Here is a 22,873-nt window from a genome sequence, read left to right on the forward strand (position 1 = left end):
TTTAGCAAGTTACAGTGGCAAGGACAAACTTCCTTTAACAGGCAGAAACCTCGAGCAAGACCAGACTCATGTTAGACAGACATCTGCTGAGACCGTGTTGGGGTTGGAAAGAGGGATAGAGGGAGATGAAGAGAGAACGATGATAGTGGTGGGGTGGATAGTAGAGGTTGTAGCAGCTGGAGTCTGGCAGGTCCAAAGCAGCAGGTTGTCTACCTCTTTAAGGAGACATTACTTTGAATTCCTCTCAGTCAACTCGAAATGCTGTATGCTCGACCTTTCTTGACCTGCAGTAGCACATCTATTGCTGTGAACTGCTTCCCTTAAAGTCATTTTCACGTATTGATAAATTGTTAACCCTTCTTGTTATTTCTTTCTACAGATTATCACAACAACTCCATAATCTTTAGTGTGATTGCTTTCTCTATATTTCAGGTGATACCATCTACGGCCGTGTGATGGTGGACCCCGTTCAGAACCTTGGAGACTCCTTCTTCTGTAGCATTGAGAAGGTGTTCCTCTGCACCGGTGCTGATGGATACGTACCAAAGTACAACCCAACTAAGTTTGAATTCGGGTGCCTGGCTGACTCCCCGTCACTGCTCTACAGATTCAAGATTCTTGTGAGTAGATTCATGTTTCTACTGATGTGATTTTATTATGTTGAGTAAGATTTTACAGTTAACACAAAAATGAGTTCCTACCTTTTGTAATTGTTCTCCCAATCTGGCACGTTAACAGGACAAGGCTCAGCCAGAGACTCAGGCGCGTGTGTTTGGTGATGTGGGTTTCAATGCGGTGCTGGCAGTGGACGATCCAGCAGCCCTGTCTCTTGTCAAACAGCCCGGCTCTGATGGCTTCAGGGTGGACTCTACAGCCATGTTCCAGGTATTCTAACAGAGACAATGAGTCATTTCCATTTTTAACCTGCAGCCACAATTCACATGCATAACACTTCAATAAGATTTAAGACTAGTAGGGCTACTAATGAGTCAAAACTAAACAAAGATAGACATTTTTGCAAGATGTACTCATTTTTAAACTCATAATCAGTTCTGTATGTGCAAAACAGCATTTTTTTATTTGAATAAAACTCTAAATGTTGATATAAATATGGATAACTTTGTGTTTTCGCCAGGTTGCTGCAGGCCGTGAGTGGTACATCCACACCATCTACACAGTCCGCTCCAAAGAGAATGCTAATAGAGGCATTGGAAAACGCAGCCTGGAGTACCACTCCTTTGTTTCCACTGGCAGCGATCTCGCCCTGACCTCATCGGTCGGCAAAGGTCATCGCTCCAGGAGGTCAGTGGGCAATGAGGTCCCAGAGGTGGTGGAGGATATTGGCTCAGAAAACAACAGAGGCACCAACATCATGCACATCGCATTGGACCGTACCAAGCGTCGAGCAGGGGGGTCCAACAATCTGCTGGCACACGGGCTGGAGCCGAGCGAGCTCAACGCGGAGGAGGAAGAGGAGGGTGTGGTAACTGTGGTGGGAGCGCTGGTGGGGCTGCTGCTGACTGTCCTCATCGTCGTCACCATCGTGCTGGTGCTGAGATCCCGACAGAAGGACGGGAAGGAGGGGTGGAGGGAGGGGGTGCAGGAGGTGGTGAAAGGGTCTGTGAGCACGGAGCCCATGCTGGTGGTTAGGATGCAGGACTGCCACAACAGCTCAGAGGTCTGAGATGGATGCATGGGCAGACAGATGGACAAAGGGATGAAGAGGATGTGAGGGGACTTTTGTAAAATTTCAGATTTTTTTTATCTGGTATTAAATTACTTTCATAACACCAAAAAACTGAGACTGATCATATGGGTTGTTGGGTGTGTGTATGATGTTAGTGGGGGGATTTTTTTTACATTATGTGTCATGATAGCTGCAACAGCACCACACATTTCATCACAGGCTTCCTGGTTTTAAAGTGCCTGGAGCAGTTAGACACTTAAGGACAGTCCGATTTATAGAGAGAACAGATAGAGCGGACTAAATTAAATGTTGATTCTTAAAGGAGTAATCCACTTAAAAAAGATCAATAAGATGTGAACGATCTGTCCCTGTGTCAGCCAAAACTTATGTTTGAAATAATAAGAGTAGCAAAAACATCATGTTTCCTGTAGCTTGCTATCAGTAAAGTCATAGTGCGGTTTCATTTAAGCTTTAAGGAGCTATGTTATCAGTGGCGGTTCTAGACCAATTTTACTGGGGGAGCCAGGCTGGGGCCAAGGTTGTTGTCAGAGGGACACATTCAACCCTGACAAAAGAGACTGAGAAGGGCGAGGACTGGCTGAGATCAAACTGGCAAAACATCAGTGCATCCCTATATACTAGACATATATACTATTGTGTACTAGGTCAAAATGCAGACTGACAGCAGCTGTTTGGTTGTTTACACTCAACATGAGTCATGAGTCCCTTAGGGACTGGAACCAAGTGCCACACGCATGTGTTCCGCCTGTAACATTGGCGCGATACCGAAGCTTTATTTATTGAATAATATTTGTTTGGTGTGGAGGGGGTTGGGGCACAGGGGGGTCCAGGTTCAGTTTTAAAGGGGCACTGGCCCCTGTTGGCCCCTCCCCAGAACCGCCAATAACATAATGTTATTGCATTTTCATGTTAGACTACAATATTGACTATAATGTCGAATGTCCTATCATTGCCAGAGGATAATATGAGTGAATCTAGTATTAGGGATTCAAATTCAGCACTGGACTTATTTTACATATTTGGGCCACAAAACTTTAAAAAAATGCTGCTACAGGTTGATTTATTTTCAATTTTGGGAAAACAGTGCTACATTTTTTTTCCTACAACACTCATTTTGGATTACACTGTATATCAGAAAATACAAACACAAGATGCTACTGTTTGTTTCTTGAGCGTGAAATAAACTTACTCATCATTCTTACAGGAGATAGACACCACTGCTGTTACAATTTGAACCATTCACAATGTCTTCTTTTCTTTATGTTCTTAACGCTATGATGAGGAATGTTTCCACAGATGTATTAAGCATTAAATATGCTGCTGGGTTGATTGTTTTTACTTTAGTTTTTTGTAAGCTCATTTATTACCTGCTTCTGTTACAATGTTTCTGCCTTCTTACTGCTACGCATCCTCGCCCCACTGTGTCTTTTTTTCTGTGATGTTTCTGTGATATTTATACAATTTATTAACTTTGGGCATAATTTTTCATATATTTTTTAATAACACTGGTTAAAGTTTGTATGTTAAAAGACACTCTCAGGAGTTAAATTTGCTTTACACAAAAATGGACCGTGTGTTGTAACACTATCTACTACTGGGGAGAACCTCTGCAGAGCCACTTTCCACGTCTGTGTTACACTGCTACTCGGTGTGGTGCTGTGAACATGCAAATGCTGTATCCATATCCAATGGTTTGACCCTTCTCCTTCTCACATTATGTTCCTGTGAGCTCTATTGTCACAAGTGCTGTGTGGGATTTCAGTGTTCTGAGTCATGTTTTTTTTAACAAAAGGATGCAAACAAAATAGCTGCTTACAAACGAGTACGTCACCGTGACCAATGTTACGTTTGAGACATCCACATTAACCTGCTGTCTCATTATTCTGTCGCTATCACTGGTGAAATTTCTTGTTTACATGTGTTGTTAAACCTGTGTCTTACTCTGTTATGGATATACAACACGCTGAGGTCAGTGTTCCTGAATAGTTGTCTTATTATGGTGTCGTCAGTCATCACTGTATAATTGTTTCCGGAGTTTATCAGGGCTGTTAATGTGATGAACAAATCAGCGGAGGTGTGACTCAGCCAGGGGTGTGATGGTTCATGTAAGTATAAGTCTGCTAAAGCCCAGCTGTGATTTTCTGGGGGGCCCTGATACGATGGAAATAATTCCATATCTGACATTAAATGCACTTTTTTAATCACACCCCTCACATGCCAAGCTATGCAATGTAATGTATACCCCACAGCCAGTTAACCCCCTGTATTTGACAATTTTAGCACAAACAATCAAACTTGATATTCAGTTTGTGTCTTTTTATGAATGGGTTTTTATGTATATGTATTTAAGAATAAATATTGTTGCTTATTGGTCGTTGTTTTTCTGTTGTTTGGTATTTATGTAGGGCTGTAGAGTTGCATTTTTAGACCCAAGTGTGAGTAAGGACTGTATGAAATTAACAACTCTGAGACTTGACATACTTCATGCTTATTTTGGGAGAGAACCAGGACTTAGAGGGTCATGTTTTGACCAGATAAACTCAAAAAAATAATAATGCATGGGCTGGAAACTTGTTGGTATAAAAGATACGGACAATATGCTCAGATCTTTGCAAGAAAGAAAACAGGGAGCAACTCCCTTTACATGATTTAATGTGGCTTCATTTAGCTGGTCTGCAGGAAATTAGCCTACCTACTTGAGCATGTGGCTGTGTTTCCTGTGCCGTTATGAATTAACCTACTGCCACTGATGCTTTTGATATTTAACTGTTCACTAACCCTAAACTTAGGAGTCATCTAGCAAAAAGAAAGGCAGAAAACTCATTAAATTTTCTATTTTCAAGGTTTTAATTCAAGTTTAGCTGCTATTTTTGTCTATATTTTTTACTATAATGGGTAAAATGTACAAATCTTAGATCACTTTTAACCCTCCTATAATCCTTGTGGGTCAATTGGACGCCATTCAACGTTTAACGTCTCTAAATTAATGACTGACATCATTTTTGTGGCTTCATATTTCAGGACTTATCCTAATTTAATGGGGACAACTGGGAAACGTCAAATTAAAATGTATGCATCGGTGTTCCTTGGGGTCAATTTGACCCCAGGCTGTTTTAGCTGCATATAACATAAGAAATATCAACATTTTACACACATTTGTTTTAGTTGTTTTGGATGATATTGAGGTCACTTTAACCAAGGACACTTCCGCATGTGACTGCAGGAGCTAGGATCGAACCACCAACCTTCAGATTGAGATATAATATTTCCAGTCACCATGTTTCTAAAGAGATTTATTGATATGTCCTGTGTCGTACGTTTTGATAACATAGAAAGAAGGCAGGGCCGACGAGAGCATGACAGACTCGCAGCAGTTTGATGTTCTGTTTTACAAATAAAGGCCTTCTGAATGCTTTAAATTATGTTTATGCTAGAAATATATTTTATTTCAAGGGCTATTAAGATAGTCAACAAAGAAACATAAAGTACCTGACATTTAAACCTAGGTAACAATCAGTTTCTGGAGATTTAAATTGCTGGGGTCAAATTGACCCCAAGGATAAAAGATGTTTTTTTTTATTCGATTTATTTATAAAGGTACCATGTACAATATTTAACATAAATGTCACCATCTGATGCATTGAACCAGAGTTAGCTTAAAGCTAATTTACATCTGCAGTCCCTTGGCAGGTCACAATTAAAAACATCACATTGTTAAAACACTTGCTCGCTCGCATGCATGCACACACACACGCACGCACGCATGCATGCACGCACTAACAAACAAACAAACAAACAAACAAACAATCCTACAAACAATACTGTATATCAAGTTAAAAGTATCAAATCAGTGGTTGCAGTGTTGAGTGTCCTTTAGCAGACTTTTCAGTTCAGTTTTGAAGCTGCTGAGAGACTCACTGTTCTTAATGTCCTCCGATAAGGTGTTCCACTGAGTTGTGGTAACAGGAGGGTTTTAAAAAAAACATTCTGGAAGACATCTCACGACCCCCCCATTTGTGTTTCGTGACTACCCAGGGGGTCCCGACCCACATTTTGGGAAACCCTGCTTTAAACTATTGCTTTAGTTGGTCTGATTAGATATTGTTGTTCAGGTCCTAATCAAGATTGAAGCAAAGGGCAGGTCTTGCATAACTTGTAGGTTTAAAAAAACCTGAGGTTGAGGTGCTTGGTGTCAGCAATGCAGAAAAACATGATTAACAACTCACATATTTTTAAAAACAAAAACATTGGTTGGATTCTGAAGAGCAGAAATTGAAATTAGGAGTTGATTGTGCAAATTAAATTGATAATATATTAATGATTAAATGTCGTCTGTAGCTCTACCAAAATAAAAGTGTGATTACATTATGCATTCCTTCATTACCTTCATCAGATACTGGACCTGAGATTTATTAGAGCGAGCAGGAGGACGAACCTGATTGGCTGAGCGAGCTGATGACGCACCACAAATGTGCGCGTCGTCCCTCTCCCCTCCCTCCCTCCCTTCACTTCCTGCAGTGGCACTGTTGTGCTGGTGTGTGTGAACATGGCTACAGCTGGAGCAGCTGGAGACGACCTGAGAAAGGAGCTCACGTGTGCAATTTGTTTGGACTTCTTCAAAGACCCTGTCATCTTGAAGTGCGGACATAATTTCTGCCGGTTCTGTATCTGCATGCACTGGGATGAAAATGGCGGAGACTACGGGTACCAGTGCCCTCAGTGCCGCACGGTGAGGAAACATGGTTTTTTATTACTGAGTTTTTTATTCTCATGAGATGCAATGTGACATTTAAAACACTGTTACTTCAAATACAAATGTTTAGCAGCGAATTGGACTGTTGTTATTTAAAGAACAGCATTAGCTACGCAGTGCATTTTATAGCTACTGTTGCCATGATAGCAAATTTGGAGCTAACAATGATGAATTCTCACCAGGTACAACTGTTAGCAATGCATAACCAATTTGGTGTGATATCAAACCACCTCCAGGATAATGTGGCTGTCATTTTCCACAACTAAACATCATTTTTCCATGTTTTTTCTTTTGCTCTCTTTTGATATTCCAGGTGTTCAACAAGAGGACTTTCACTAAGAACTACCTTGTGCAGAACCTGGTCTCCAAACTGGATGATCTGGATTGCCTGGGGTCTTGTCCTCCTCCCTCTAAGCCCTTGAAAGTGGACGGGAAGTGTGAGCAACATGGCGAGGAGCTCAAATTGTACTGCCAGACTGATAAGAGGCCCATCTGTGTTGTCTGCAGGGAGTCTAGATCACACAGGTAGGCTGTCCTCTGAAGAACAAGATGTACTTATTTGGGATAAGAGCATGCAAAAAAAATGTAAATAATTAGATATATTGTGATGTCCAAATGTGCTTTATGTTGGATTGTGCTGTCTTGCTAGCCTTGTAAGTGAAGGGGGTGTATGCATCCTCACTGAGCCAAAAGGTTCATAGTTAATCAATCAATCTTTATTTGTATAGCGCCAAATCACAACAAACGTTATCTCAAGACGCTTTTACAAACATAGGAGGTCTAGACCACTCTATGTCAATATATATCTGATCTATCAGAATATATATCTAAAAAAAAAAATGTTCATCAGAGACGACAGCTTGGCCATAATCCTCCTGTCAGCCACCACCTCCACAGGGTCCAGGACTGAGCTGGCCTTCTTCACCAGTGTGTTCAGTCTTGCTCTCCTGTATCCTGTCTGCCCACAGCAGGTGAAATCCTTCCAATGTGGCGTTCATATCACACAAAGTGAACTAATAGTGAAGTGACTTTCTTTCTTTCTTTCTTTCTTTATTAGGATCCCCATTAGCTGCCACATTGTGGTTGCCAGTCTTCCTGGGGTCCACACAACAAAACAAAAACAAGACAAGCGATTATTTAAAACCACACATTTTCCATTAAACAAAGATGCAGTAGCAGCCAATTCTAAAAATCAAGAATGAAAATGAAACAGACTCTGCTTTTTAAAAACATGAAAAGCGCACCTTTATCACTACTTGGAGGAAAAACAACACGTCCTTGACTACAGTCTGTTGAGTCCTCAGGCAGCCACTTGTTTTTCTGCAATGAGATAAAGAAGCTGCTGAGGATAAGCGAGGATCTAACCAATGCCATCCTTCAGAGTAGAGGACATTTGATTTCTCTGCACACGTTCACTTGGACAATCTAAGAGCTTTAGCAAATGTCAGGGCTGTTGAAATTTTGTCTAGGGTTAATCATTGCTAAGCAACAGGGCACATGGACTGTTTATTTGCACTTCATGAATGGAAGTAAGAGGCATGATGGGTAGTCACAGAACTAAAGTGTCAGAATTCATCTTGGTTAAACTCCTCCTTTTGCTGCTTTTAAAACAAGCAGCAATGAAGCAGTTCTATTTTCAGTGAGCGCCCCCCTCAGGGCCACAATCTGTGAACATTTACTTTTCACAAGGCCCGTTCCAGTCTGAGGTTAGTGTGACAAACTGATGTATAACATTAACTCCCTGTTGCTTGTTTTTATGTCCCTCCAGACACCACGAGGTAGCACCAGTGTCCGAAGTTGTGAATGACATGAAGGTGAGTCCAAACACCAGCATTTGCTGTGTGTTGGTCTGATTGAATGAAAATTGGGCCAGTCAAAAGTTTGGTCACACCTTCTTATTCAATGGTTTGTATTTATTTTAATTATTTTCGACATTGTAGATTAATACTGAAGACATCAAAGCTATGAAATAATCTGGATTACAACAGTAGTCAAATAGGGCTATACATTGTGTACTAACCCTACCTCTGAACAACACAACTGATGGTCTCAAACACATTAAGAAGGCAAGTCATTCCACAAATGAACTCTTGACAAGGCTCATGTTCATTAGAAACCATTCCAGGAGACCACTTCATGAAGCAGACTGAGAGAATACCAAGAGTGTGCAAAGCTGTCATGAAGGAAAAAGGGGGCTACTTTACAGAATCTTAAAAAATAATACATATTCTGTTTTTTTTAACACTTTTTTGTTAATTAAATAATTCAATATATGTTCTTTGAAAGTTTTGGTGTCTTCAGTTTTAATCTACAGTGTTTACATGAATTAAAATAAATACAAACCCTTGAATGAGAAGGTGCTTCCAATCTTTTGACTGGTAGTGTATGTTGCTGTGTAGTCTGGGATATCATCATTCACAGTGTCTTGTTTCCTTGTGTTTGTGTACATTTGTTACAGATGGAGCTGAAACTGAGACTAATGGAGCTCAACTGGCAAAAGTCTCAATGTGTAAAAGTGATATCATCTGACGAGCGCACCAGAAGTGAAGTCAGGGTACGGAATGCCCCCTTTTTTAATAATTTACTGTTATGAACACAAATATGTTGCTTGCGTAGCTGTGCACATCTGCGTACGTTCATCATAAGTGCACTTCTCATTACGATGATGCGTTTCCTGTTCATTCTTCCGTCCTCAAGTTGAAGAAGCAGAGACTGAAGGAGAAGATTGAGGCAGATGTCGGTGCCCTGGTCCAATTCCTGCTGGATGAGAGAGACTCCCTGCTGGAGAGCTTGGATGCCGAGGAGGTGGCCACGATGGCTGTCATAGACGACAATTTGAAGATTGTGGAGGAGGAGACTGCAGCTGTGGACAAATCTATAGCTAATATCCACAGCCACATCAGTGGGAAAACCAGCTTTGAGGTCAGTCGAATATGGTTAAACTTAAAGGTGGATTAACTTTTAAAATCAAAGAAACTGCCAGATTCAGTTAGATTAGTTTGTCTATGTGCAGTAAGAATTATTTGTAGATGAGAAGTCTCATACTTGTTTCAGACTCAGCCTATAACTTTCTATCTGAAACTTGCGTACTAAACAATAATTCAAAACGTGTTTGTATTGCACTTATAGTTAAAATCCATTGCAGTCGTGATGTATATCAAAATGACATCAGTCATAGGAATCCTTGTTGCTCTTTAAGTGAGAGATGCTGTACAATCTGTACTAAAAAACAGTCTTAATGCCTGTTCCCCAGCAGTTGAAATTTTCACACAAGCAAAGAAAACAAAATATCACACCCTGCATTTAACAGCAAGAGTATGCATTTCCATAACACACTTCAAAACTACCACTGGGTGTTGGGGATGGGTATTAAAAACCTGGTATTTTTCGTTCCCTGCTGATGGACAAACAGTGCTGCCATTAGTATGCAACATTCACAATTTGATTTAATGCAGAGCTTCTCATATCAGCTGGCTGTCTCCCAAACAGCCGACTAGTCATGCCAGCTACTTTATTTTTTCTATTATTGGCTCAAATGAAACCCTTTCATCAACAAGTTGCAACCGGCTTTACTCTGTTCATTTAGAAGGATTTACCTCCTATTCAGACGAGCATGAGAAATAAGCAGTGTCTGTCTGTCTGTGCCTACACCTTATATGTGAGAGCAGCTGAAACGGTAGCACTCAGCTAGTGTTTGTTAAAAACTAGCAAAACAGACAACAAAAACGTGCCGTATGCTCTTTTTCACAGCAAAGTTAAGATGTATCAAGAGTGAAATGATCGTGGAAATGTGTGGTGCCTCACGCCAACTTCATGGCTGGTGTACGCTCATTTCTACAGCTGTTGATCCTTGCGCATAGATTCATACATCCGGATATTTTTGTGCGTGCAACATTTTCTGGATTTGAGTGTACAATAATAATAATAATACATTTTATTTAGAAGCGCCTTTCAAAACACTCAAGGTCGCTTTACAGACAGATTAAAACACAATAAATAAAACAACACGATAAAATAAATAAAAATAACAAGCAAAGTAACACCAAGTTAAAATGAAGCAGTGGAAATTAATCAGGGAATACAGTTTGAAACAGAGGGGTTTTGAGTTTTGATTTGAAGAGGGGTAGTGAGTCAAAGTTTGAGTTCCAGAGTTGGGGAGCAGAGCGACTGAAAGCTCTGCTCCCCATGGTGCTAAGACGGGCAGGGGGCACAGAGAGGTGGAGGGAGGAGGAGGACCTGAGGGAGCGAGAGGGGGTGACGATGTGGAGGAGATCAGACAGGTACGGGGGGGGAGAGGTTGTGGATGGCCTTGAATGTGTAAAGGAGGATTTTGAAATTGATTCTGAGTTTGACTGGGAGCCAGTGGAGCTGCTGGACGACAGGGGTGATGTGGTGAAAGGAGGGGCTTCTGGTGATGATGCGGGCTGCAGAGTTTTGGACCAGTTGAAGTTTATGGAGGGATTTGTGAGGGACACCGAAGAGGAGTGAATTACAATAATCGATACGGGAAGTGACGAGACTGTGGACCAGGATGGCAGTGGTGTGAGGGGTGAGAGAGGGGCCATGCCATGTTTCAGTAGGAAATCCACGCAAGTCTTTGTACATGAGGCCTCAGGTAAGACAAGTGACAGCAACGTGTCGCTGCCACAGGTAAACAGTTTCCAAAAAAGTCATGAAGTCACTGCAGGTTATTGAATTTAGAATAATACAGAGATCATTCAATGTCCCTCAACATGCAGAGGATTGTTCATTTGAGACAGCTGTCACTCTTAACAGAGACATTTTGTTCTCTCTTTCTCGTCTGTCTGGGCCAACGAGCTGCGTGTCGCATAATGTGCATCACAGGGAACATTAGATCTTTTATTTTTTAAGACTCTAAAACCCTTTAGAAACTCTGACTGTGGTTTAAAAACTCTGAGGTTATTTAAACTGAAAATAAATCAACTTTAGATTACAAATGTTTCTTTCCAACATTAACATAAAACTAATCCTCTTACTGTAGTGAAACCTCTCGTTGCATATTTAGTATTTGGCTTTAATGTAAAGTTATTGAGTGAGGTGTAATATATTCTGGAAACTTTTTTTTTTTTTTTTTTAATCCATCCATCCATCCATCCATCTTCCTCTGCTTATCTGAGTCTGGGTCGTGGGGGTAGCAGTCTCAGCAGGGAAGCCCAGACACTCCTCTCCCCGGCCACTTCCACCAGCTCCTCTGGGAGGATACCGAGGCGTTCCCAGGCCAGCTGAGAGATGTAATCTCGCCAGCGTGTCCTGGGTCTGCCCCATGGCCTCCTCCCAGACGAACATGCCCAAAACACCTCCCAAGGGAGACGTCCCAGAGGCATCCTGACCAGATGCCCGAACCACCTGATCTGGCCCCTCTCGATCCGGAGGTGCAGCCTCTCCCGGATGTCTGAGCTCCTGATTCTATCTCTGAAGCTGAGCCCAGACACCCTGCAGAGAAAGCTCATTTCGGCCGCTTGTATTCGCGATCTCGTTCTTTCGGTCACTACCCACAGCTTGTGACCATCGGTGAGGGTTGGAACGTAGATTGACTGGTAAATTGGGAGCTTTACCTTCTGGCTCAGCTCTCTCTTCACCACAGCAGACCGGTACAGCATCCAAATCCCTGCCGACGCTGCCAAGATCGGTCTGTCAATCTCTCGTTCCCTTTTCCCCCTCACTCGTGAACAAGACCCCGAGATACTTAAAGACTCTCCTCCGACATGGAGTGGGCAATCCATCCTTTTCCGGCTGAGAACCACGGCCTCAGACTTGGAGGGGCTGATCCTCATCCCCGCCGCTTCAAACTCGGGTTGCAAACCTTTATTTAATTCAGTTGATAAAACAGTAAACAGGATTTTCTCATGAGATGTGTTTGTTACAAACATTGCTTTAAAATGACAATCTAATATAGAAGATAAATCTTGCTAGAACATGTCATGCAAGAGAGTTAAATCTTACAATCTTTTCACATCATGTCTTTTACTTTTTGCATTAAATAATGGAGAGGAGTACCGATTTAGAGTATCAGGATCATATCTATACCGCTCATCAATACCATTCGGAACTGAATGCTGTAATGGGACTGTTCGATTGATATGAAGTCTTTTTTTAATAATAATCATGTTTCTTATTCTTTCAACAGAGCCTGGCAGAGACATTCAATGAGTAAGTAACTTACATTTGCTTAAAAAAACCAAACATTTCAGGGACTTTTCAAAAATATACTCAAGCGTAATCTTGTGTTTCCGTCACGTGTCTTCTCTACAGAGTGATCCACTGCAAGTCTTTCACATCTCTGGAGCCAGTTAGCTGTCCGACTGAATTTACTGACTTCTCAGGACCCTTCCAGCTCATCATGTGGAAGAAAATGATGCATGTGCTGCATACAAGTGAGTTGCCCTTACATAGAAACATGCAATGTTACAGGATTCTGTTTATTTCCTTCCTATTTGTACATTCAAAGAAAGAAAATGACTGATCCTTGGTAGTTCTTGATAAATATGGCGTATGGTGACATGCAGAAACCAAAAATAATTGCTGCCCAGTTTGTTCAGACAAACACGTTTTATGTAAATTTACTTCCTTTTCTAAAGTAGCAGCCTGGCTCCGCCTGCTGTTAGAGCAAAGAGTTCTAATCTCTCTCCGTCTCTCTCTCTGTGTTCAGTGCCTCAGAACCTCACCCTGGACCCCGACACTGCTCACCCAAACCTGTTCATCTCAGACTTTGACACAAAGGTTGAGGAGGGCCGAGTCCGTAGCCAGGAGCCGGACCTGCCAGCCCGCTTCACCCGTTTCTGTGGCGTCCTCGCCACGGCCCAGTACGCCAGCGGCCAGCACTACTGGGAGGTGGACGTGAAGGACAAAGGTGTGTGGTACCTGGGAGTCACCACCGAGTGCAGCAACAGGAAGGGCTTCGTCAGCCTCACTCCCTCTGCAGGGTACTGGAGCCTGTGCCTGCAGGACCGGCTGTACGCCAACGGAGAAGATGGTCGCATCCCTGTTGCCGATTACTGGAACTCTCCTCGGGTGGGCGTGTACCTGGACTACGACAACGGGCGTCTCAGTTTTTATGACGCCGTCACGATGAAGAGACTGTACATGTTTGACACCTGCTTTGAGGAGCCGGTCTATCCTTTCTTCAGCCCGGGGAAGAATGATCCCGGCAGCAGGCTGCAGATATGCCACTATTACTGAGAGTCGTTTTAATGTAGTTAACTCTTGTATGCTGGTGTTTTCAGATTCCCTCTTAGTGAGGTTTATTTCACAGATCAGGCTGGAGTTGACTCTTAGCCATGTACTGTATGCATTTTGAGCTGTTACTTGTTGGTTTCTTGTTGATAAAAACAGCTGTGGTTGTGAGGATGAACTTCATGTGACTGAGAATTTGAAACTATCTTTTTCTCCTAGACACACACTGTAGGCTGACACCCCTGGCTGCAGTGGCTGGAGGGGGTTGGAGAGGTGCTTTTGCTGTCTGTATCACTGTGTCTGCAGGGTTTCATCAGCTCTTATCAGAGCATACACAGCTCTTAGAAACAGCGCTGCCATTCTACTGTATCTTAACTCATAGTTTAAGGTGGAAGGATGCTGCTGCCATGCTATCACATTGACAGTCAGGACTCCCTCTTTAGGTGTGCAGAACAGTCAGTGCTGATACTTTAGAGAGTGATAATAAGAGCGTTGGTCAAACTTCCAGGGTGGCTTGATGTGTTCGTTTTTTGGTCGGCTTTTTAAACTCACCTGTACTCATCCTTTTTGTTCATTTTTGTACATTGTTGACATATTTGGACATTCCTCTATATATTGCTTTACTTTGTGCAGCTTATTTTATGTGAGCAGTGATGGGTCAACCAGTTGACACCATGTTGGTTTTTAAAAGCTAACATTCAGGATTCATAGCCAGGAGCCTGATGGATTTAAATGAAACCTACAGGATGGCATTTTAAAGATCACCCAGCATATTTTTTTAGTGATTCCTGCATTTTATTACAAGTTACAAACTGTTGGTCTTAGTGCAGCGTTTTATCCTGTCATATTGAAGTTGTTAAACAAACATCCCTCTGAGTAGTTTTTAAGTTTCTACCTGTAATGTGTCTGTATTGATTCTGGTTGTACAAATACATGTCTCTCTTGCTCTATTTTTTTCCTTCCATGGACTTTTTGTTTTTGGACTACAGAGCAACTTCTTGGGTATTTACAATCCTCCAGGGTTGATCATTTCTTTCTTTTCAAAAGGTCTTAATGAGGAGCAAAGGAAACACTTTTAACAGCATGATAAATGAGCGGTATGATTTGAGACTGGTGAATTCCAAATTGCTCCTTTTTGTCAGGTCCCTTTTTTAAAAGTTCAAAGTGTGCTCCCATGTTACGCTTAAAAACTCAAACTTTGAGTATTTGCTTCATGTTTTGTCTGAGTTGTGATTTTTCATTTAACTGCCTCCAGAGTTTTATTTTTTTTTTAACTTTATTTTTATTTTTTGCTGACTTTTATTCTCATGTTAAGCTTTGCTGTTTTTGAGCTGTGTCTTGACAATGTAACAAAAAATAATCTCGGTAGTCCTACTTCGTGATCCTTCACCTGCTCTAAATATGCTTAGTGTTTCTCGGTCTTAAAATGAGATTAAAAGAAGAAAATCATTTGGTTTATTTTCTGTACCCGATTTTTACTGAGTGTTTACCTTTTGTCTTTTGAAGGTACAAGGTAGGGATGGACAATTCAATCCAACACTATTCCATAACCAAGCCCCCTTAGTAGCGGGCACTGGCAACGTCTGTCTCGACCTTTATGCCGGTGTTTCAGTGACGCAGCAGCGTGGAGTGTATGTTTACATTTTACAGCCATGCTCTATGTTTTTTATTCCATTTCATAATGTCACACCACTACACACGTATTTCCAGTGACTGTCACTACTGCTTTCTTCTTTTTTTGCTGTTTTAATGCAGTTAGCATTCCTCTTCTGTTAATCAATCAATCTTTATTTGTATAGCGCCAAATCACAACAAATGTTATCTCAAGACTCTTAACAAACATAGCAGGTCTAGACAGTCCTCTGTTAGATTATTAATCAGACCCAACATCAGGACAGGATAAGATCCAGTCCCCTCTTACTGACTGGACTCAGTCTGATCTCATCTTAATCCACCATGAGCAGAGCACTTTGCAGCATTTAGCAAGTTACAGTGGCAAGGACAAACTTCCTTTAACAGGCAGAAACCTCCAGCAGGACCAGACTCATGTCAACTTAACGTGGTCAGCAAACAGCTTTAAGACTCATCATAGCCCCCGTATGGCGGGGATAGTGTATTTCAACCAGGCACTGGTAAAAAGAAGAAAAAGTTATTTTAAACGAGATAATATCCGCATTCACTCTCAGATTTTTAATAAGTGAACATGCATTCGAGCATTTCAAAATCATGACCCATCCCTAATACATGGTCTACATGTTTGATATCCTCTCTTTGCAGAACAACAACCTGTTATTATGTAACATATTATTGGAATGACTATACTCTGTGATTTTCCTCTCTGTTGTTGTCGTGGCCTACAATGGCACTACAAAGATAGCATCACAACCAAGTCACGGCGGACACTTCTAGCCAGAGATGTAGGATTCAGTAGCCTATTGAATGACTGAATCAGACCTTGTCATCGGTCTTGGTACAGTCCTTTATAGAGATGTTAATTTTCTGCATAACGCTACCCTGCAGCATCAAAAATAGAACTTGTTCCTCTTTTCCTTTCCTGTATTAAGTCTAATAAGTGTACAGGCTTGTTGTAGATTTCTACTCTTAGAGCTGCAGCTGTGGTATGTGTGTTTCTTGAAGGACTTGAAGAGATATCAAAGGAAACCGTCCCTCTTTTCTGTGACCAGGCAGCCGACTGGAGTAGATTTCTTAATAGGCCTGTTGCTCCCTCTTTGCGATGCAGGTTGAGAATCCTAATTTAACATCCTAATGAGACAGTTTAGTGTCTCTGACTCACTTTTCATACAGCCAGAACATTTGAGGAGGAGGTGAGAAAACAGCTCGCTCCATCTCCTCCTCTTCCTCCTCCTCCTCCTCCTCCTTCTCTTGCTTTGATGATTATGACTCATTGGTAACCTTTTTTTAAAAGTCTTCTGCTTGGCAGAGATGTCATTTTTAAAAGGGACATCTTAATAGCTGACCACACTGTGTGGTGTGATACAAATATCTCAACATGAATGAACAGCACTGAAGAGAGAAACTTGGTATCCATAGCAATAGTCCTCAAGACAGGACGTGAAACAGTTTAACACTGCTGATCATCTTCTGGACAACTGTCAAGTCAGCAGTCCTCCCCCTGACTGTGCCTGCTAGTTGAGAATAAGACCGAGATATACAGTATTTGTAAAGTTTTAACAGAATTTAACTCAAATTCAAAATGAAATATTTGAATATTTTGAGATACACTACTAACAGAAAATTTAAGATATCTGACTTTTGGGTGAAATTAATGGAAAATGTAAAAGTTCATGCTACAGTGATATATCATGGAAGTAGGGCGTTTAAGTAGAAGCATGCAATGGTAATTTCTTCATCTCCAACAAAACAAAAGCTTACAAAGAGTGGTTAGTATTCCACAATAAAAATGTCAATGTCTCAATAACTTGTTATGTTTCCTTGAGCAAGAAGTACAACTTCACAAGGACGTCTCATGCTGTTCACAAGTCCACTTATTGTCTGCTGAGGCATTCCTCTCTTCTTGAAAGGCTGACCTCAGGTCATTCAGGTTCTGGGGTTCAGGGTTACGACCCTCTACATGACGATTTAGGACTGTTGTTGATGGAATCCATCAACAACAGTTTAAATAAAATCCAGAACATTTAGAGGTCCATTTATGGATCAGACACTTGTTGTAATCTTTGCGATTGATCACCTTGTTAGAGAACAGTGTGTTGTGCAATAATTACTGAAACATTGAACGTTTGGACATGTGTATTCAAAAGTTTATAGAAGGTGAAATTAAGTTCACCTGTAAAGGTTATACTGCATTTTGGTACATTCTGAAATTTAATCTGAAATCCAAATATCCCTAACATTTTGTGAGTAGTGTATGTTTTTTAAACTTTGTGAGTTGAGCCGTTTGCCTTAAGGTGCAGTGTCTGCATTTTTTGCACTAGGGGCGCCCATGACTTCAATTTCATAGCACTTGTCACCAGCATTTACTGATGCAGCTCTAAACTTTAAAATCGTACCTCCTAAAAACGAGTATTATAGCTTTTCTCCTACATACGGACTTCCGCCATTGTTGGTATCAGAAGTCTTGCCCCTTCCTGATTCTGATTGGTCACTGGTCAGTGATCAAGAAGTGACATTGATGAGTGTGGCGGTGTTCCAAAAGTGTAACTGTTTCTGGCGTTTTTGTGCCAAGGATGCTGAGTGTTGGAAACGCTGAATCACTTTTTCCAGCGCAAAGAAGCGGCATTAGTGGACACCGCACCTTAACAAAATTAAAACATGTAACAGGTCTAGAATATATGAAATTGTCACTTTCTTAAACAACTGATGGAAAATACTAAACTTTTCACGATATGCTGATTTATTAAGATGAACTTGTGTATTCATTGCTAAAGGTAGAAACTAATTTTGACATTTTTCTGGCAAACATGACTGAATTGCCTTTTTAAAAGCAAAAAAGTAACAAAATCATCACAAGTCATATTAAGGGAGAGGTCCTTATGTTCATGTAACGAATATTCTAAAAAGAAAAAGGCCTTACACAAACCCATGTGATTTACAGTTGTATTCTAAATGTTGCTGTATTGCAACATGATTCACTGTAGTTCCCATTACTCCAGCTAATTTGACTGTTTTGCTAGCAGCCACCAGGAAGCAGTGTGGAACATTTAACTAAAAAGACTTGACAGAGGTATATGACTTCAACCTTAGTCGGTTGAGTCTGTCTAACATGAGTCTGGTTCTGCTGGAGGTTTCTGCCTGTTAAAGGAGGTTTGTCCTTGCCACTGTAACTAGCTAAATACTGCGAGGTGCAATGCTCATGATGGATTAAGATGAGATCAGACTGAGTCCTGTCAGTAAGGTGGGATTGGATCTTATCCTGTCTGTAGAACATAGAGTGAGGTCTAACCCTGCTCTGTTTGCAAAGAGTCTTGAGATAATGTTTGTTGGGATTTGGCGCTATATAAATAAGGATAGATAGATTGATTGATTGATTGATTGATTGATTGATTGATTGATTCTCAGAGCATAAGTTCATGTATTGCAATTCTAGAAACAAAGCAGACAACCAGCACATCAGTTCATAGTGTCATTCTTTAATATGTACAATTATACCTTTGCCATGATTACATAAATGCAGTAATTAGGTTTGTTAAACTGGCCTCTTGCAGTATACAGCAGGCTACACATGATGATTGATGTAGTGTTTCATTTATATGTGCTTCCTTTGTTCCACACAGACATGAGGAGGTCACGTTCAAGTCAAATAGACAAAAACAGTCACACTGAGTGGGTGGGAAAAGAGAACCTAGTTTGTCATTACAGAGTTTCCCATAAGAACTAAAGGTAGATGAGGAGGACAAAAATGGATTAAAGATTAATTGTCAGAATGGTAATTTAATCATGGTGACAAAGTGTGTCACTGCATGTTAGCTGGTGTTGTGTTCCTCCTCAGAAAACCTTCCAAACACTGAACTACAAAGAAAATGAATAGAAAACCCTCTCATGATAAAGGTGCTCGTCAGCTACAACAAGGATATGATTGTATTATACAGTACACTTTCTGATTATGTTAAATGATAACTATACACAGAGGCATATATTACTCTTGCAAACAATATAACTCTTAGAATATTTGTGTTTTTGTGCAATGTTCAACATCAACTTACAACGATACGGTTTTTGGCAGAAGGAAAAAAAGTTACTGTTTTAAACCAGATGTGAGCTTTGGGGGCGGGTAAAGAGAGAACAGCTTTCAGTGCTACAAGTCACAAGGCCTATGTACAATAATGTTTGGCAAAAATGCACCAATTAGAAAAATAATTTGTAGAACAAATTATGTAGAAAATAAAATAAAAAATAAATTAAGTCCTTTGAAAAAATAAAAACACAGCAAATAATGCGCATACAACTTTTGTTCCATTGATGTTATTCTGGTTGGCTGCTACTTGTCATGACCGTCTAATGTAAGAGTATATATTCCAGTGTTGAAATCCTTGATAAGTTGGTTATATAGTGAAATAACATGGACACCAAATCCATATATACACCTAAATATGTATATGTACAACTACAACAGGTTGTAGATATGATACATAAAAGTGCAAGAACTCGTGGGGGCTTGTTTTGGTTGATATAAGAGAAAGACGAGCCAAAGGGAGCTGGTTATGATGCGTTCAAAGACCGTGTTGTTCAATTTGCTGTTGTGCTTTTTGATGCTTGTCTTTGGGTATTGAAACAGAAACTTTGCATACAAGTCAAACTAAAACTGAAAACAAATTCATATCCGTGTGCAGGTATCGTGTCGGAGTAATAAGGTGCAGAAAGAGAGTAAGAAATAATTTCTCTAAACAACACATTCCTGTCTGCATGTTGTGTTTACTGCTGAGGAATCGAAGGCAGTGACATATTTTTTAGGAGGCATGCAACAGTGTTCAAGGAGACGCCTGAGCATTTTTCAATCACAAAGCATGGTCTTCTCGACAGGAAACAGGAAGTAGGCTTCTGCTTCGGTGTGTCGCTTTGTTTGCTGGTTAATGGGAGGATTGCTCATCTGCATTGCACCCCAAAAAAATTGCACCGACTTCAGACTAGAAGGCTATGCACTGGTGAGGTCCAACATGTGAGATATAGAGCCGAAACACCCGGTTTCAGGAGTTCATTTCCAGTTCATGTTATCCCTTAAGGGACTTGGTTTATAACACTCAGTATAAACATTCTGCAAAGACAGGCCAAGACTTATGAGGCAGATATAATTTGAGTGAATTTATTCTTTTTAAGAAATCCTTTATCAGGACAGTCTCTTGGTGTTTTTCTCTTAGAGAGGAAACTGATATATTAATGACTTATTCTTTTATAAGAATTTAATTCCTCATGACTTTCAGGATAGAATTTTAGTTTACCAGATAGGAATTTGCTTCAGACTTCACAGTGCTCTAAAACACACCTATCAAAACCATCAAAGCAATTTTTTGGAAATGCATTCATGAAACCCGGGGTCACGGTTAATGTGCAGGCATGTTGCAGCTCTATGTCCACAAGCAATAAGTGATTCAAACCTGTATAATCAGGAGCTGTGTGTCAGTGATGTCGTCTTCAGCCTACTGCAGGTATCTGTAAACCTTAAAGCAATGGTTGCCGGAGTCAGCAACAGCAACGTTTCCGTCTGAGGTGAGGGCGAGGCCCTGAGGGCCGTACAGAGGATCTGCTGATGTGTTGATGTAAGATAAGAAGGAGCCTGTGCTGTCGAACACCTGAAACAGGAAAAACAAAGGTGTTAAACTTAGAAGATAATAATCAAAGGTGTTTATAGCTGAAGGTTTCAAGTGGATGTGACCTGACTGAGAAGTTCATTGTCTTGTACTCATTACAACCGATGATAATCAAAGCTCCTGTGTGAGGTTTATTAAAACAGACAGACTAAAATAAATACTGATGTCTCTTTATGACCTATGAAAGCAAACCAGACCACTCACATAAAGATTGGTTATTTCTATATGAGTATATACATTTTAAAGTTATTCTATTGGTATTTTATAAGACTTTATTGATAGGACAGCTGAAGATAGACAGAATATGTGGGGAGTAGAGAGAGGGGGATGATATGCAACAAACCACAACCACGCATCAAACACCAGACCAAAATATACAGCGCCCCTCTACATAGATATTTGATATGCCTTTCACTCCTGCTGTGGAGTTGGTGTCAATCAAGGAGATTGACGGCACACTGCTGGAACAGACTTTTTTATTTAAGTTATATTTTCAGGGTTTTACACCTTTATTCAGAGAGGAGAGGACACTGGATAGAGCAGGAAACTAGGAGAGAGTGGGGTAATGACATGCGGGGAAGGGGCCGCAGGAAGGAATCAAACCCCGGCCGTCCGCCATATTGGCATGACATTTAACCATTAGACTAAAGTCGCGCCTCGGAACAGACTTTAAAAAAAACATCCACTCTATTGTGAGTTGCATGTTAGACATTCCAGATAAAGCAGGATGAGATTTATAGTCAGACAATACTACTTAATTGAATTGTTGGTGTTGAGGAATTTTGGGTTTGTGGCTCAGTAAGCCTTCTTTTTGTTGTTGTCTTTATTTCTGTACTGAACTAGGGTTAAGTTCACTTACTTACACAGTAACATGACAAGATTAGTACACACAAAAATCCTCTGACTTTGACAACAGGGGGCACCAAAATCAACACACCCACCCTTCCTTACAGAAGCCTCATCACAATGTTTTTCTCTTATTCAGTTTTTTTCTTTTTTTTGACATAATGCAAATAAATTAAGTTTTAGACTTTACACTTTAGACTTTATTGTCCCCTTGGGGAAATTCTTTTCCACAGCACCTTTCTGCATTTTCACAGACATAAACAAACACAAGAACATACACTGTAGGCTCAACAAACTGTCCACCCAGACATCAACACTCAGACAGAGCTGTGTAATTCAGCGAGGCCTTTTGTTCAGGCTCTTGCCAAGGCGAGCCCTTCTGCACCTCAGTGCTCTGTACCTGCGTCCTGAGGGGAGTGGGATGACGTGGGTGTTTAGTGGATATGTGATGTCCTGTTCTATTGAGGTTGCGATGCTTATGATGGCCCTGTGATTTAAGTCTGTGAGGTTTGGTGTGGGAAGACCGATTATTTTAGAAGCTGTGGTGGTTATGCGTGTGAGTTTGGCCTTGTTTTTAACAGATAACATGTTGAAGAAGCAGGTGGAGCAGTGCAGGAGGATGGATTGAGTCATGCTTTGGTATAGCAGCAGAAGGAGACGTGGGGCAACATAGAGTAACATCAACCATATGAAAGGAGACTGATTAAGGACCGCCTGTCTCACCTGTATTCTGCTGTTTCCCCAGTCAGCTACGATGATGTTTCCGTTTGCGTCCACAGCCACACCCGTGGGAGCGTTGAACTGTCCGTTGCCTTCGCCATGAGAGCCAAATTTAAACAGGAACTCTCCATCTGCACTGTACACCTGTGGCAGGAAGTGGGTACAAACATTATGTCTAACTTTATATGTAAACCCAGCGATGTACAGAAAAGGTATCTGAATAAGAGAGAAGTACTTGTGTAACAATGAGCGCAGCAGAAAGAATGTCTCACCTTTACAGAGTGATTGTGGAAATCTGTCACAATGATTTCATTCTTGTTGTTCACTGCGACAAAGTGCGGACCTGTGGGAGGAGAGAGAGGGGTTATT

General features: G+C 41.0%; 3 protein-coding genes across 8 annotated transcripts in view; 2 read left to right on the forward strand and 1 right to left on the reverse strand.

The window, feature by feature from the left end:
* Nucleotides 1-4,078, forward strand: part of frem2a (FRAS1 related extracellular matrix 2a) — a 90,257-nt gene extending 86,179 nt beyond the window's left edge. Inside the window, exons 22-24 of the mRNA XM_034682840.1 lie at nt 433-620; nt 739-885; nt 1,136-4,078. Coding sequence (XP_034538731.1) covers nt 433-620; nt 739-885; nt 1,136-1,684 — 884 coding nt within the window. The 3' untranslated portion in view covers nt 1,685-4,078. The remainder of the gene's footprint in view (nt 1-432; nt 621-738; nt 886-1,135) is intronic.
* Nucleotides 4,079-6,194: 2,116 nt separating this feature from the next.
* trim47 (tripartite motif containing 47) lies at nt 6,195-15,104 on the forward strand. 2 transcript variants are annotated; one of them, XM_034683227.1, is made up of 8 exons: nt 6,195-6,437; nt 6,775-6,986; nt 8,230-8,275; nt 8,920-9,015; nt 9,159-9,383; nt 12,610-12,632; nt 12,735-12,856; nt 13,132-15,104. In XM_034683227.1, exons 1-8 carry the CDS (start codon nt 6,255-6,257, stop codon nt 13,659-13,661), a joined length of 1,437 nt encoding a protein of 478 aa, XP_034539118.1. In that variant the 5' UTR covers nt 6,195-6,254; the 3' UTR covers nt 13,662-15,104. The 2 variants fall into 2 exon arrangements, with proteins under 2 accessions (XP_034539118.1, XP_034539119.1); XM_034683228.1 differs by lacking the exon at nt 6,195-6,437 and adding an exon at nt 6,539-6,643.
* A 3,639-nt stretch (nt 15,105-18,743) lies between these two features.
* trim3b (tripartite motif containing 3b) overlaps nt 18,744-22,873 on the reverse strand; it is a 55,054-nt gene continuing 50,924 nt past the window's right edge. For all 5 annotated transcript variants that reach the window (XM_034683102.1, XM_034683100.1, XM_034683104.1 and 2 more), the window contains 3 exons: nt 22,777-22,847; nt 22,508-22,648; nt 18,744-20,920 (listed from right to left, as the gene is read on the reverse strand). In XM_034683102.1, the coding sequence (XP_034538993.1) occupies nt 20,768-20,920; nt 22,508-22,648; nt 22,777-22,847 (365 nt within the window). In that variant the 3' untranslated portion in view covers nt 18,744-20,767. The remainder of the gene's footprint in view (nt 20,921-22,507; nt 22,649-22,776; nt 22,848-22,873) is intronic.

This window comes from Notolabrus celidotus, chromosome 5 (genome assembly GCF_009762535.1).
Source record: "Notolabrus celidotus isolate fNotCel1 chromosome 5, fNotCel1.pri, whole genome shotgun sequence".
NCBI classification, from domain to species: Eukaryota; Metazoa; Chordata; class Actinopteri; order Labriformes; family Labridae; genus Notolabrus; species Notolabrus celidotus.